Source organism: Panthera leo, chromosome B2 (assembly GCF_018350215.1).
Source record: "Panthera leo isolate Ple1 chromosome B2, P.leo_Ple1_pat1.1, whole genome shotgun sequence".
In the NCBI taxonomy this organism is placed as follows: Eukaryota; Metazoa; Chordata; class Mammalia; order Carnivora; family Felidae; genus Panthera; species Panthera leo.
In genome coordinates this window covers 49,840,351-49,855,959 of record NC_056683.1, presented here as the reverse complement: position 1 = coordinate 49,855,959, position 15,609 = coordinate 49,840,351, and the positions used below count along the sequence as shown (strand labels likewise).

The 15,609-nt window shown below is 45.4% G+C and overlaps 1 protein-coding gene across 1 annotated transcript in view; it reads left to right on the top strand.

The window, feature by feature from the left end:
- TRAM2 (translocation associated membrane protein 2) overlaps positions 1-15,609 on the top strand; it is a 78,344-nt gene that overhangs the window by 29,727 nt on the left and 33,008 nt on the right. Inside the window, exon 2 of the mRNA XM_042939040.1 lies at positions 13,200-13,263. Within this exon, the coding sequence (XP_042794974.1) occupies positions 13,200-13,263 (64 nt within the window). The remainder of the gene's footprint in view (positions 1-13,199; positions 13,264-15,609) is intronic.

Here is a 15,609-nt window from a genome sequence, read left to right as displayed (position 1 = left end):
GGCCCTTCTCAAGTCTCCCCTTCCCAGCCCTGGACTTCCGTTGTGTCTCTGTTGATGTCGTCACCGTCTACAATGTTTTGAGTTAACTGTCATAACACCTAGCATATCTTATTTGAATTATATGTTTGTGCATCTGCTTCCTGAGCAAGCCCCGGGCACCCCTCTTGACTACTTTTCCACCTTAATTTATCGTGCCATTGAATCTTCTGAAAATCACCCATCACTGTCGTGCGTCTGTGCCGTTACCTGAATCCAGGCCTGCGTCATCCCTTGTTGCGGCAACCTCCTTCCTAACCTTTCCACGCTGCCCGGCTCACCTCCCCTTCCCCAGCCCACCCTCCACACACTGAGCAGAATGCACTTTCTGCAGTGGAAATCTCACTGTATCTTCCCATTAAAAATCGTAGGTGGCTACCTCCCACATGTAGGATAAAGTCCACTTTTTATACCTGCCATAAAGGACCCTTCATAGACCTGCTTTCTGCCAGCCCTCCAGCCTCATCCCCATCTACACTCAGACATTCATTTTTCCTGGGAATTACATTTCTTCTACTTCTCGACCCTTAGTGCAGGCAGCCCCTTTCTGGCCTTCTTTTGGCTCATCCGTCCCTTAGAATACGGGTGAGGCAGAACCTCATTGGTGATGTTCCCCATGGGACGGGGTGGTTAGGGGGCTCAGTGCCCATTTCAGTCAGGGGACCCCCACTGGTCTCTTGAATTGCTTGCGTGTGCTGTCGTCCCCCTCATCTGCGGTTTCAGTTACCTGCGGTCAACTATGGTGCGGAAGCAGATGACCTTCAGATGGTCAGTAGCCTGATGCTACGTCACGAGGCCACGCCGTTCACCTCACTTCGTCTCATTATGTAGGCCTTTTATCATCTCACGTTGTCACAAGAAGAAGGGCAAGTAGGGAGCGGTGAGATATTTTGAGAGAGAGACCTCATTCACATAACTCTTATTACACATTGTTATAATTATTCTGTTTTATTATTAGTTATTGTTGTTAATTTCTCACTGTGCCTAATTTACAAATTAAACTTGATCGTAGGTATGTGTGTTTGTATAGGAAAAAAACATAGTATACGTAGGTTTCGGTACTGTCCACACTTGCTGGCATCCAGTTGGGGTCTCAGAACGTATCACTCACGGATAAGGGGGGACTACTGTACCTGCTAATAACGATGGTTTTGTTGTGTTATAAGTAAGCTTTTACAGACTGGTTTGTCTGACTGGGCTCTACATTTGGGTATTGCCTTTCCTGTCAGGGATGGTGTTTGGATTAGGAGGGGTAGGGGGGCATTCTTGTGTCTCAGATTTGAGGGGCCAAAGCTCGGAAATGTGAGGTGGGGTACCTGTGGAATCCTGTGATGCCAGCTGGGGATCTTGATTCTCTCCTAGGCACTAGGGAGTCATGGGGGACTGTAGAACAGGGCCTGTAGTGTTTTAGCAAGATGGATCTGTCATCTTTCTTGGTGTAGTCGGGAAATGGCAGAAAGAACAGCCAAGGGTAGTCCTTCAATCTGCCCTCTGCAGACCGTGGCCTTGGTTCCTGCCTCAGGGGGACAGAGCAGTGGCTAAAGAGTGAAAGGAGCAGACCCACATTCCCACACCCAAGGCCTTGGCAGGGGAGAGTCTTTCCTCTTTCCCTCCCACTCGGTGTGTGTCTGTGTGTGGCTCTGTCCTCCCCTCTGTCAGCTCTCACTGTGTGATTGTCTTGCATGGAGATTATCTGTGTTTCTTGGCCAAAGTTTAAGGTCACTGGTGTCCCAGGCAGTTCCTGTTTCTTTTTGTATCCCCTGAAATACAGTTACCCAGTGGGCCCAGCTGAGGGGACACCTGGCCTCCTGTCTCTTGCTCTAAGGCCAGGATTTATTATAAGCAAGTGGGGTGTTGCACATCAAGCCTGGGATGAGGGTGCCTGCAGCCTCCTGTCAGCCTCTGAGGACCAGCTGTGAGTTCAGATTGAGGTCCAGCCTCTCCCTCTGATGGTTGGTTTGCTCCTCAGGCTGTCTTTACCCTGTGTGAGGTCACAGTCAGTTGCCTGGGGTGCTGAGAGGCTGGGCAGAGAAAAAGCACACCAATGTTTAGATGTTAGTTAAAATACCACTTTCTGGGGTGCCTGGGTGGCTCAATCAGTTAAGTGTCTGACTTCGGCTCAGGCCATGATCTCACAGTTCATGGGTTTGAGCCACACACCGGGCTCTGTGCTGACAGCGCAGAGTCTGGAGCCTGCTTCAAATTTTGTATCTCCCTCTCTCTCTGTCCCTCCCCTGCTTGAGTGTGCTGCCCCCCCAACAATAAATAAAATAAAATAAATTACCACTTTCTATTAGTAAAATGAGTTCTGTGGTAACGTATATTGCCAGATCTGTGGGGTGCGGGGAGAGGGAGATACCTTGGAATATGGCATTCTACCTAAATATTGACATTTGCCCAGACTTTGCTTATTAGGTTTAGGGGTATGGAGAGATTGGTTTGTGGCACAGTGTGGGTAGTGTTTACCTCCAGCCATGCCTTTGGGGTTAGATTTGTATTTTCTGCTTATCTGTAGCACATTTTGGGGGGATCTCTTGTCTTTTAAGTTGTTTTTCTTCTCCACTTTGAAGATGATGCGGAATATCCCCTGTGAATATTATTTGCTGACAAATAAGGATATTTGAGTGCTAGATGTTTTTCATTAACCTTCTTGGCCTTGATTTAATTCACTTGAATCAAATCATCATCATTAAGTTCTGTTTATCAGGTGCCCCCATTCAGGTGGTCCTTGATGGGTCTTTGTAGACTCAGGTGTAACAGGCTGGATGCCAGCCCAGAATGGGGTTATAATGCATGTCCTGTAGGAGCGGGAGGCATTGTAACAGAGAGTGGTAGGAAGTAAAGGTGATGCGGAATCAAGAGGCACATTTAAGAGTTCCCTTGCCTGACCTCAACTCCTTGCCTGTGTGGAAGAGAATGGCTCTTACTGGTATTAGAATGGTACCATGGTGGCCCATTCACGGGGCCTATTCCTTAATCCCTTTCACCCCTCAGTGGAGTAGGGGTGTGCAGAAACTGGGACAGCAGAGATCCCACATCTCAAATTCCTACAGAGTGGCTTATTTGAAAAACTCACTTATTTGCCTTCTAGCCCTGGTTCTCAGTTTAAATATGGACAGAGGTGGACCCTCTGAGTCAGGATCTCTCTTTAGGTGCCCTGACACAGATAACTAGAGGAATCTGAAAGCTCCCTGTGTGAGTCAGCCATCAGCCCCCTGATGGGCCTGGTGTATGGCCCTTGGAGATGGCTTCACTCCACTCCATCCCTGTGAACTCACAGTTCATTTTTCTAGTAAGCTCTAATCCACATGGCTGGCTCTTCAGACAAAACATGGGGATCAACATACTGCTGTTTTGAGTCGGATACTTTCCAGAAGGTAGAGACTAATTAAAGATGGTTGCAGGAGAGGGATCACTTTCTGCCTTCTCTTTCTTTCCTGAGTGTAAACAGATGAAGGCCAGTACACCTGGGCCCCGCCTGGTCCAGCTACCCTGGGTTTTTGGAGCCCCTGAGTAATCCTTTCATTTCCTCAAGTACCAGGAAACGCCATAAGTTCCTTGAGGATGATTCTCTCTGGCACCCACTTATGATGATTGACGACAGTTAGCAACTTGCTGTCGCAGACAAATCTGTAACGATTCGAATTACCCCCTTTGTGCTTCCTGCTTTATGGAGCTAAAGCTTCTTTAAAAACCACAGCTGATCGACACTGTGGCACTGTGCGGTGGTCTTCTTCTGCAGTCTAGTCTAAAATGTTACCCAGTCTTTATTTATTTATTAATGCTTCTTTATTTTTGAGAGACAGTGAGTGGGGTAGGGGCAGAGAGAGAGGAAGAGATAGAGAATTGAGAGTAGGCTCTGCACTGTCATCATAGAGCCCAACATGGGGCTTGATCTCAAAAACCGTGAGATCATGACCTGAACTGAAATCAAGAGTTGCATGCTTAACCAACTGAGCCACCCAGGGACCCCTAAAATGTTACCCAGTCTTAACTTGCAACCTGAAATGCCACACTCCAAGACTTTTTCATTTGCCTATTTAGATTTTTAATTTATTTTTAATTATATATTTATTTACTGTTTATATTCTGTCTGAATAGGTGGCTTTTGGTCACATTGAGAAATATTTTGTTCAGACCAACAAAATGTGTGTTTTGGGACTATCCACAGTGCAACCAGCCATCTGAACTCCACCATGCAGTGCAAGAGAGATACATCCGAAGAGTATTGACATTCTAAATTGTCTTATGTGAATACTTCTTTATTTTTCTTTAGTTTTTAGCTCCCACAAGGAATGGTTTATGAGTATGCTGTGCTGTCCAAATGGCGGGATAGCTATTGGGATGTGCAGTTGGGAGAGTGCAGTATATAATCAACTAGAATGCCAGAAATATTGGTCAAGGGGTCTTTTTTTTGAGGGGGCAGATGAGGGGTATATATACTAAGGCCTTGAGAGAAGAAATACATTTCATATGTTACCTAAGGGTATCTGTAGGGCACCAGTAGATCAAGTTCAATCTATGTAAACCGATTGCGTAAATATGTAGTCTTCCTGAAGTTGTCATTCGGTTGTGGATATAAAGGCAGTGGAGGAGAGCTGGCTTTAGGCTACCTCCTGTCTTTCAGTACATAATTAACTTCCCAAATTGGGGATGGATCACATGACAAATTCAATCTTCAGATGCATTTTTTTTTTTAAGCCCATCTTCAAAGATTTTTAAAACTCTGGAAGTGACCCTTTCTAAATTCCTGTTTATCCCAATATAAAATTGAGACCTTGGAACCGATGAGTATAACAAAGTGGGTAATAACAATTGGATCATGGCCGTTCTGATTATGGACTTTTCTCATAAATATGTATTGTCATTTTTAAGTCCAAAATAGAAAAGTGTGATCGTCGCTGTTCGTGGTGAGTCTATTCAACGTTGTGAACATGGGCTCGTGGAGAGTCTGTTGTGTGTGTGTTTGTGTAGCTTTGCTGAATTCTTATATCAAGGCAGTTTTTCAAGTGAGAAAACCAGGATGTCTAGGCGTTGCTGAAAAAATCACACAGAAAGGTACTGTCAGAACTCTGCCTCCTGGTTTCAGGCGCTCGGCCCTCCCAGCCAGCTTCTGGTCATCCAAAACGTAGAATTTCAGAACGCAGGAGTGAAAAGCATCTTTGTTTCAGCTGTATCTGCCTTTCATTGAGTGACAGAGGGGCTGCAAACCTGGTCCACTGAGTCCTGCTCATGTACTTGCAGGTGACCAGCCCGCCGCCCATGGTTCTCCTGAAGCAGGAGCCCCGGGGAGCAAATGCTTGGGACTAAAAGACTCTTTATTAAAAAAAAAAAAAATCTTCCCCACCAATTGGGCGTAACTTTCAAATGTTTTCCTGTCTGACTGAAATTTTCCTATGCACTGCCTCAGCAGAAAGATGCAAAATCAATTTTGGGAAATTCTGAGCTGAAACCGTTTGGCTTCCAGAGAGCAGAGGCTGAGCTGGGGGACAAGGATGTTTCACTTGGCCACCCCCTGTGCTTCTTGGGAGGAGGGGCACCATGCTGGCTGTCCCTCGTGGGGTCGGGGTCCCCCATGTGCTTCTCTTTGTGTCCTGGGCCCTAGGAGGGGGTGGTGGTCGTGCACAGGACAATGGCGGCTGGAGCAGAGCTGTTTCTGTGAAACAGGCCACATACCCTCTCCTGTCCTCGGTGGCTGGTCCTCCACCCCAGCCCCCTTCCAAGGGCCCACGCGTGCTTGTGACTGCCAAGAAATAAAGAGAACTAGCCAGATCTGAGGGTGAAATACTACCAAAAAAGAAAGCGATGAGGCTGCTTTCATTGCATTTCTTCTCTCTTATCTTTGGTGCCCAGATATCAGCTTGCATTGAAAAGACAACAGTTTGGGGCATTTGGGAACCTTGGTGTGGCCGGAAGCTGTGGCTGGCAGGCTGGTCTATGGTGGGTTGGCTCAAGAGGCCTTGCTTTTCCTTGCCCTGTCAGATACAGGTGATACCCAGGCCCTGTCTTCACAAGGTGGAGAAACAGTAATATGGTTCAGACTTTGGGATGACCTCCCAGCGAGCTGTCAGCATGAGGCTGTGCTTTTGGGGGTTGATGATAAATGGAATCCTGAAATGATAGCCTTTTGGAGCGGAGGGTGGAGAGGATCTTTAAGGACATCCCTTCTGACCACCTTAGTTGGCTTTATCCTTTCCACCTTATCTGTAAAATGGGGATATTATTAGTACCTACCCTTAGGGTTGTTGTGAGCTTTACATGAAATAATTTATGTCAAGCACTTGGAACTGTGCAAGGTGCAGACTAAGCACTTGATAACACTAATTGTCCTTTTTGTTGTTGTTGTTAATGGATGAGAAACCTGGGATCCAGAGAGGTAAAATACCTTGCCTGCGGTCACCCAGCTGCCCAGGAGCAGAACTGGGACTGGAATCCAAGCCCAGTATGCTTTGCCAAAAGCAGCTATTTCACCGGCATCTTTGGTCTCATTGCAGCCAAGAGCTCAGATTCATGTGCCCCTAATAGAACACGGCATGCGGAATGATTTTAGATTTGTTATGGCTACACAAGCATGCTCAACATCACTGTGTTTGTGCTTGATGCCCTGTTTTAGTTAAAAGTTCAGTGAAGCTGTGTGTGTGTGTGTGTGTGTGTGTGTGTGTGTGTGTGTGTGTGTGTGTTTGAGAGACAGAGAGGGAGAAAGGAGGGAACGAGGGAGATGTGGCTCCCCCTCCATAATTTAGTGTACCCCTTTAGTGTATTAGCACATTTTCACTTTTAACTTTTCACCCACTGAACCTGGCATTTAAAATGCTATTAAACTCAATAATGTTTCCTATAAACAGCCTTAAAGGGATGGGAGATAATTGGAATGACATTTTTAATAGGCTCCTGTTTCTCAGCCCTGTGTGCTCTGCAAACCCAGTGAGAACTTGCAGAGAGCAGCTTGTTAGCTGTTTTGTCCTTGCTCTGAGGTTGGAAGAGGGTTATAGGGTGAGGTTTTGGGGTGCCTTTTAAAGAACAAAGTGGCTTTTATGCTGGAGAAGTAGAATTGCTTTTTTCGAGTAGTCTTTTTTTTTTTTTTTTTTTTTAATTAATGAACATGGTGAATGCAGGAGCCAGTCACTCCTTCCTCCTTCAGATGCCTTCAAGAAAGCACGGAGCAAATTTCTGGCCACCTTAGCCTATGAGAAGGACTTCCTGGACTGCATTTTTGTGGAGCAGTCTCATTCCTCACTCTTCCTCTTTGCCTCCAGTAGATAATTTTTGTTCCTTTCCTGCTTCTGTTTTATGTCACCATTCTATTTTATGTGCCATATTGTGAATATCCTAAATTTTTGGGGGGAACACATTTTTAAAAAATCACATTGAAGGGCACCTGTGTGGTTCAGTCAGTTGAGTGTCTGACTCTTGGTTTTAGCTCAGGCCATGATCTCATGATTTGTGGGTTTGAGCCCCACATCGGGCTCTGTGCCAACAGTGCAGAGCCTGCTTAGGATTTGCTTTCTCTCCCTCTCTTTACTCCCCTCCCCCACCACCTCTTTCTCTCAAAATTAATAAATAAATAAACTTACAAAAATAAAAATCAGATTGAATGTGCCTTTTCTGCTTATACAGTTGTGAGGTCTCAGGAGACCACTGTACCCCTCTGGGCCTCACGTTTATCTTCTTCATCCGTGAAACAGAGGTACTGATGTCACCTTACTGAGACAGACTAAAATGGGGGGGTAAGCATGGCCGCCTATAGAGAAAGATGCAGGGCCTCGAATGGTTTCTGCTGCTACGACCCAGCGGTTAGGGATGGAAAAACACTGGAATTTGGTGTTTTTGCCTTAATCAGAGTCCCAGATCCTATTCTCTCAGAATCATGTCCAGAAAACCTCTGTTAAGCAACCATCTGTGGTTACTAACTATGGCTGCTTGCACCATTAGTTCATCAACTAGGTATGTATGAGATACCTACTACGTGCCTCGCACTGGGCTGGACCCCAGGGAGAGGGAGAGGACATGCAGATGATGGGCCAAGGGGCAGCCAGCTGAGCACAGCACTGGCTCCCCTACCTCATCGCTGTATTCATTTAACAAGAGCTCCCTGAGTGCTGGCTGTGTCCTCGGCACCATTGGAGGTGATGGTTTGGAGATAATCGAGACGAGTAAGATCCACACTTTCCTGGAATTTGTATTCCAGTGAATGGAGAGTGTAAAAACAAGTAAAGATAAACCCTATAAAGCTATACACTTACAGTGGGTAAACTTTATAGTGTGTAAATTATACCTCAAAGAGGTGTTACAAAAAATCTTGGCCCTCATGGAGTTGGCAGTCGGGTTTGTCCCAACAGTTGATCCTTGTCCTTCACACATTTTGTGCGTGCCGATGCTCCTCCTCGCTAAAATTTATTTGTGACTCTGAACATCAACACTGGGCAATTGTGTGGTCATTTGTGAACGTACACACAGCAATGGAAAATTTGAGTCACCCAATGAGCACATTCCCACCTGACATCAAACAAGACCATGCTTTGCCTTCTAGTTTCAGCTCTCCTGTTGTAAGCAAATGTCTTTTTTGTGATCTATCCAGTGCCACATTTTTTTTTTTCATTTTTGTGCTTTTTGTTGGTGATTTTGCTGTTTAAAATGGCCCTCACCCCTGGTGCTGAAGTGCCATCTGTCGTTCCTAAGCATGAGAAGGCCCTGATATGCCTCACAGAGGATGTACGTGTGTTAGATAAGCTTCTTCAGGCATGAATTACAGTGCTGTTGGCCATGAGTTTAGTGTTCATGCTTTAGCAATATATTATAAATACAGCATCCTTACACAAAAATGCACATAGTGATTGGTTGATGGAAATGTGGTGACCAGACTGTTGGTACCTAACTCTATTTCTCCTGGGAGCAGTGGTCCAGTGTTTGTTAACTCAGTGTCCGCAGTGACTTCATTGAACAGAACTACCATGAATAACAAGAATTGACTGTATATTCAGGACCAGGGAAAGAATATATATATGTACAGCCCATATAGCAAATGTCTGTCTTCTTCAAAGAAAAAAAAAGTGAGATGATTCTTCAGTAGCTGGAGTAGTGGACTCTATACATTTATATCTCCTGTCAGAGCTCATTTTATTCTGCTGAGCTTTTTGGTGTCGAATATCATTTGACCTTGTGGGAAATATTAGTGAAAAACCCTAGAATGTATAAGGAAATTTTTATTAAATAGCCAGTTATTTATATGTTGACATTAGTAAAGAAAAGTTGACCTGCACATTCTCCATGTAACTAACCATACTTCAGATACTTTGATGTACATTGAATAGATCTGTATCTTGGTCCATATGATACTGAGCTTAAGATGTGATTTAAACATTATTTATAGGCTGTAGCTCTTTTTAAATTTTTTCATTCTTTCATCCCTTGCGTCAAGTTATATAAACACAATTCACGTTGTAATGTCAAAATAAAAGGTAATAAATTCCAAATAAGATACATGCAGAGGAAAAGCTCTCACAGAATTGGCATCGAACATACAGAGGGAGACATGAATAGGGCTGCAGAAGGTAGGAAAGCAAAGAACACAGAGAGGGTGGTAGGTTTTTACTTTACATATTTCTGAATTGTTCCTTTTTTTTTTTAAAGTTTATTTGTTTTGAGAGAGATAGAGATCAGGGGAGGGGCAGAAAGAGAGGGAGAGAGAATCCCAAGCAGGCCCCATACTGCCAGCGTGGAGCCCCATGCAGGGCTCGAGCCCACAAATCGTGAGATTGTGACCTGAGCTGAAATCAAGAGTCGGATGCTTAACTGACTATGCTGCCTAGGTGCCCCTGAATTGTTCAGCTTTTTAAAGTATGTATGTTTCTTTAGAAGTTAAAATAAAAATGTACTTAAGACATAAATTAATTAAATTCTGTGAAGGGCACAGGAAAAGTTCCTAGATAGAGAGCCTGACAGCCTTGCTTAGACAAGGTGGTGAAGGCGAGTCTCTGCGTGAGTGGCCTTGCAGACTTGGCTACGCGTGGGAGCGCTCTGGGGAGCTTAGCGACATGCTGATGCCACGAAGGATGAGGTTTAATGGACTGGGGGCGGCCCAGGCATAGACATTTTAAAAGCTTACCTAGGAATTCAAATGTGTGAGCTAGAGTTGAATACCAGTACTCGATACATGGAACTCTAATGTGTCTTAGGAATGGACTCTGGCCGACTTAAGGAGGCTCTCTGGGGGTTCATGCAGTTGATGAGGGTCTGGGGCACTCCAGGGCAGGGCTGTGGGAGCTGCAGAGGAAGAATCTGGTCAGGCACCTGGCACTGACCAGCAATTCCTACATTCCTGCCCAAGTTTCTGAGTCCAGGAGAAGGTATCTGATTGGCTGATATTCTGTCCAGGGGAGAGGGCCTGGCCTTGTCATCCCTCCAGGAGGAAGGTGGTCATCAGGGTAATCCCCAAACATGCATGTGTGCGTGTACACACATAAAACACACACAGCTGGGGAGAGGTGATGCCCTCAGGGAGCAGGGAGTGGATCCCAGTCAGCCAAAACTTCATGGAGGTCCACTCCACTCCATGAAGTTAAAAGATGGGTGTGTTTCCTGGATGAAACTGAAAGGAGATTTGTGCCTAGAACATATGTAGTTTGGTAAATATACATATTTACCTAGAACATATGTAGTGTGTGCCTAGAACATATGTAGTTTGGTTTTGTGCCTGTCTGCCTGCCTTTCTCCTCTGTCTTCCCTTCTGCTTCCTCTGGCTTCCTCATCTTCCCTTGAGGGGATTTCATCCTGAGAAGACAAAGCTTACTCGCAAAAGAAGTCATGGCGGACAGTATAGAGTCAGGCAGTTGGGTCACGGATGACCAGTGTGAGTAGAGTCAGGTACACGACCAACACGTCATACACCGACGCCTGAGCCCTACTAATAACTCTCATCGCCACATCCCTAACAGCTGCCTACAGTGAGACACCACCATGGCTGGAGTGGTGGGGGGCTTCATGACATCATGCGTTCAGCTGGTGTAGCAGCCAGATGGTGTCAAAGAAAAGCTGTGGGCGACAGAGAGGTGACAGAGGACCACCAACGTGACAGCACTGGGGCAGCTCCTGCTAAAGAGTGGGAACAGAACAGCTGAGTGAAGCAGGCCAGCGCAGACTCAGCTTTTGATTTTCCATCTTGTCCAGTGAGCAGTTACTGAGGCCTTCCTTGTGCATCTGGGTTAGTCCCTGTGTGCAGGGAGTGGCACCTGACAGGTAAAGGAATAGACAGAAAAGGTGGTGCGGTGGGGGGCACAGCGGAAGAAAGCATTCCACTCTGAGCAGTTGAGGGGGGGGACTTGGTGGAGAGCTATAGTTGAGCTGGACTATGATGGATAAATGAGATTCTGATCAATAGAATTTGGGGAGGGGGGATGTAACAGAAGTAGGATACAAAATGAGAGGGGCTAAAACCCCCAAAAGGAAAAATAATGGGTACCACATTTTGGCTAAACCAGTGTCCCTCTGTTCTAAAGAAATACAGGCAATTGGGGGCACCTGGGTGGCTCAGTCACTTGAGCTTCTGATTTAGGCTCAGGTCACGATCTCACAGTTTGTGAGTTTGAGCCCCGCGTCTAGCTCTGGGCTGTCAGCCAGCAGCCTGCTTCGGGTCCTCAGTCCCCTCCTCTCTCTGCCCCTCCCCTGCTCATGTTCTCTCTCTCTCAAAAATAAATAATGAAAACATTTTTCACAAAAAGAAATATAGGCAATTGGACTAGAAGGGACGTTGGGAACATCCTGAAAAAGGTTTTGTGGACCACAGTAATAAGATAGATTTGGGGATGGACGTGGGGGAAGACCTGTGGATTTGGATAGGGCTTTGTGTTTTCCAGAGCGCCTTCTTATCCCTAGTCTCATTTGACTTTTTCCCTGTGAGCATGACAGAACATGTCCAAGAAAACAGCACAAATACATGAGAAGGCTTGTGCATCGCTGTGTGCAAAGAGCAAATGATACCCCGCTGCAGAGGAGTGGGTCTCGGTGATGGGGAGAGTGGCCACGGACAGTCACCTCCCTCTGGGTGTGTTGGGAGTCCACCCGGGGAGGGTCTTGGTTCCACGCTACTTTCTGCCACGCCCAGTGTGTTTCCCCCACACCCATGGTGCAGCCTTCAAACCTTTCTATTTAGAGGAGAACCAGCAAGTCTTTATTGCTGAGGCGTATCCAGGGCCCCCCTCCTCACCTGGCCTCCTCCCCTGCTCCACAACAGTGTGGGTGGTACTTCTGAGCCCCAGCTGCACATCAGAAACATCTGGGGAGCCTTCAACCACACCCACAGTTGGGCCAGCGCTACCCAGATATTACAAGCTGGGATATTACAAATGTCCCTGATTTTTGTGGACAGGGAAACTGAGGCTCGGGTGTAAGGTTACACCTAGCAAATGGCCGAGGCAGCATTTGAACCCAGGTTGTTGATCCTTAAAGTCCAAGCTTTGAATCCCCACATTTTGTCATCTCTTCTCTGCAGGCTGAATTTCCAGGGTACTGATTTGGTTATTAATAACCAGGTGACAACCATAGATTTTTCACAACACAAGATTTTATTTAAAGGCAGCTTTCGAAATAAACAAGCCAGCAGTGGGGGGCATTATGTCTTGTCCCGTGTCCTGCAACACACTGGATGTGAAATTAGCAGCTGGAGTTCTCTGTTTCTGAAGCTCAGGTGTAGACTTTTGGGGCTGCTGTCCAGTGTGCCGTTAGCCTGTGCGCTGGGGGGAACCCCAGCTAGGTCTGAAGCTTCTTGAAGTCCGTGTCCTCATTTCCTGTTAGTTTCTGCAATCCAAAACGCCGGGTACCTAGAATGAACTTAATACATACTTGAATGAATGGCAGGAAGCTTTGTACAGCCCTTGGCTGCCAAGCACAGCTTGTTTCGTTCCATCCTCAGTGGGTCCAAGTCTAGATACCGTGCAGGGCCCCACGCTGTCTTGTTGGGTTTTAGTGCAGGTATTGGGAGGCTTGTCATTAAAGGTAAATGGGGAAATAAACAGTGCAAACTCCTCCTTAGGTGAAACCCTTCATTGGACAGGTCTGTGGGTCCGAGATGCAAAAGGGGTGGGCCCTGGGGGCTGGTAGCAGGATCCACTTGTTTCTTTTGATGTGACCAAGAAACTAAATTGGAACATTTTCCCTTTATTTTACAGGTCACCGCCAAGACTGCCTTCCTATTTATTTTACCTCAGTATAACGTTAGCGTGCCTACAGCAGGTAAGGAAACCACTAGTCTCTGTCTCTCCCTGGCCCTGTTAACTCTGAAGGACTTGGACTTTTCAGATATTGAAGCTCAGCATCCACCATTGTAGGACCGTTAAGATGCAGCTGCAGGCCACGCACAGCCCTCGGCCTGTGGCTCTGCAATCTTGGGGTTCTCGGGTCCCCCACCACCAGGAAGCAGGCATTGCACCTCCCTTTCAGTTGCAAAGCCCTGGGTGTCCTCTCGGTGAAGAAAGGGGAAATTTTTGTTTGCTGAATCTACTTCTTTCTTCAGTAATACAGAGGTGAATTGACTTGACTTTAAGGTGAGATTCTCTTCTTTGCCTAGCTGAAGGACTCTGGGGGCAAATCCCTTAACCCATGGCATACAGAGGATATAGTTTCTGTAGCCAGACTCTGGGGAAATCACGCTTCGGGGGCAGCCAAATCAATTCCTTCACCTGAGGATCAAAGTGAGAGACACTAGCAGGAGAGCAGGAAAACCCAATGCTGGTGAAGGAAGAGATAGGAAACACCGTGGCCAGCAGACACGGCAAACGCTCGCTCGTCCCAAGGCACACCCCAGCCCTGGTGGGCACAGTGGATTGTCTTGCTCAGTGCCACGTGGTCCAAGGTCAGGTTCTGCCTTCTCTATTCCTGTGTCCCTCCCGCTTTTTTTTTTTAATTGAAGTATAGTTGAGACACCATGTTACACTACCTATTCCTGTCTCTTGAAAATCCTAATAACTAACACACTGCTAGATCCAGTGGTACTTACCATTTACTAATTTAAATTTTTTAGCTTTTTTTCTGTTTTTAAAAACGTTGTGCTAAACTTAACATAACATACAATTTACCATCTTAACCCTGTTTAAGTGTACAGTTCAGGGGCACTAAGCACATTCACACTGTTGTGCAACCATCACCACCACCCATCTTGCAAAACTGAAACTCTGTACCCATTAAACAGTAACTCCACACTCCACCCCCCACCCCTTCCCTGCAACCCCTGGCAACTCCCATGCTACTTCCTGTCTCTATGAAGTTGACTATTCTAGGTACCTTATGTAAGTGGAATCATATAGTTTTTGTCTTTTTGTGACTGGTTAAAATTCCTTGTATGGAAACATATTTCAAAATGACTCCCAGAGGAAATTTATAAAATGCGGATAAACACAGGAAGGTAAAAATCACCTGACACCACCACCTACCCAACCACTACAGTTAAGGAATATTGATTCTTAACCCAGTTTTTTGCTTTCAGCATATGATGAACCTTTTTTCCAAGCCATTAATTAATTATGATTCTATTCGATAAGATATTTTGAAAAGCTGCAGAGACTTTCTTCTTTCTTTCTTTCTTTCTTTCTTTCTTTTCTTTTCTTTTCTTTTCTTTTCTTTCGAGAGGGAGTGTGAGTGGGGGGCTCAGTGTGGAAAGCAGCACAGGGCTCAATCCCATGACCCTGGGATCATGACCTGAGCCAAAATCAAAAGTTGGACGCTCAACCAACTGAGCCCCACCTAGGCACCCTCGCAAATTATTCTTAGTAGGGATTACCACAAATTATCCATTCAACCCCGTATTACTGAATATTTAAGCTTCTAGTTTCTGTTGTAAACAGAGCTACAGTAAACATTCTTGGGACTAAATTTTTACATGCATTTGTGATTATTTTCTCAGGATGAATTCCTATTACTGGAATTTCTGGGCCAAGTGCTATGTACATTTTAAAGGTTGTAGGTTGTGTATTTGCATTGCCAAAATGCCCTCGGTCATCTAATTCTAATGACCCATAAGTCCTATTTTTTCTTTTTTTTTTCCAAATATAAAATGGACAGCCTTTTTCTTTTTTGTTAATGTCAGAATGCCAATTTATTAATTTATAAAGAGAGATCCAGCTATCAAATGTTGTGTTGGTATTTTCATCACATTTCTCCCTGAAGTCCATTTATATGGGCTGCCAGATCACAACCCAACACTGCTTTATTAATTTACCATGAGAAAGTATTGTCCTGGGGACTACAACAGCTGATGTGCATGTGACCAGGGTATGCTTTTATTATAGAAAAGACCTCGGAGATACTGCGGGTTCAGTTCCAGACCACTGTCATAAAATGAGTATCGCAGTAAAGCAAATCAGATGAACTTTTTGGTTTCCTGGTGCATATAATCGTTGTGTTTCCACTATACTGTAGCCTGTTAAGTGTGCAGTAGCATTATGTCTAAAAAGCAGCGTACCTACCTCAAGTAAAAAATAGTGTATTGCTGCAAAATGCTAACCATCATCTGAGCTTTCAGCGACTTGCAATCACTGATCATGGATGACAGTAGCAAACATAATAATGAAAACCTTTGAAGTA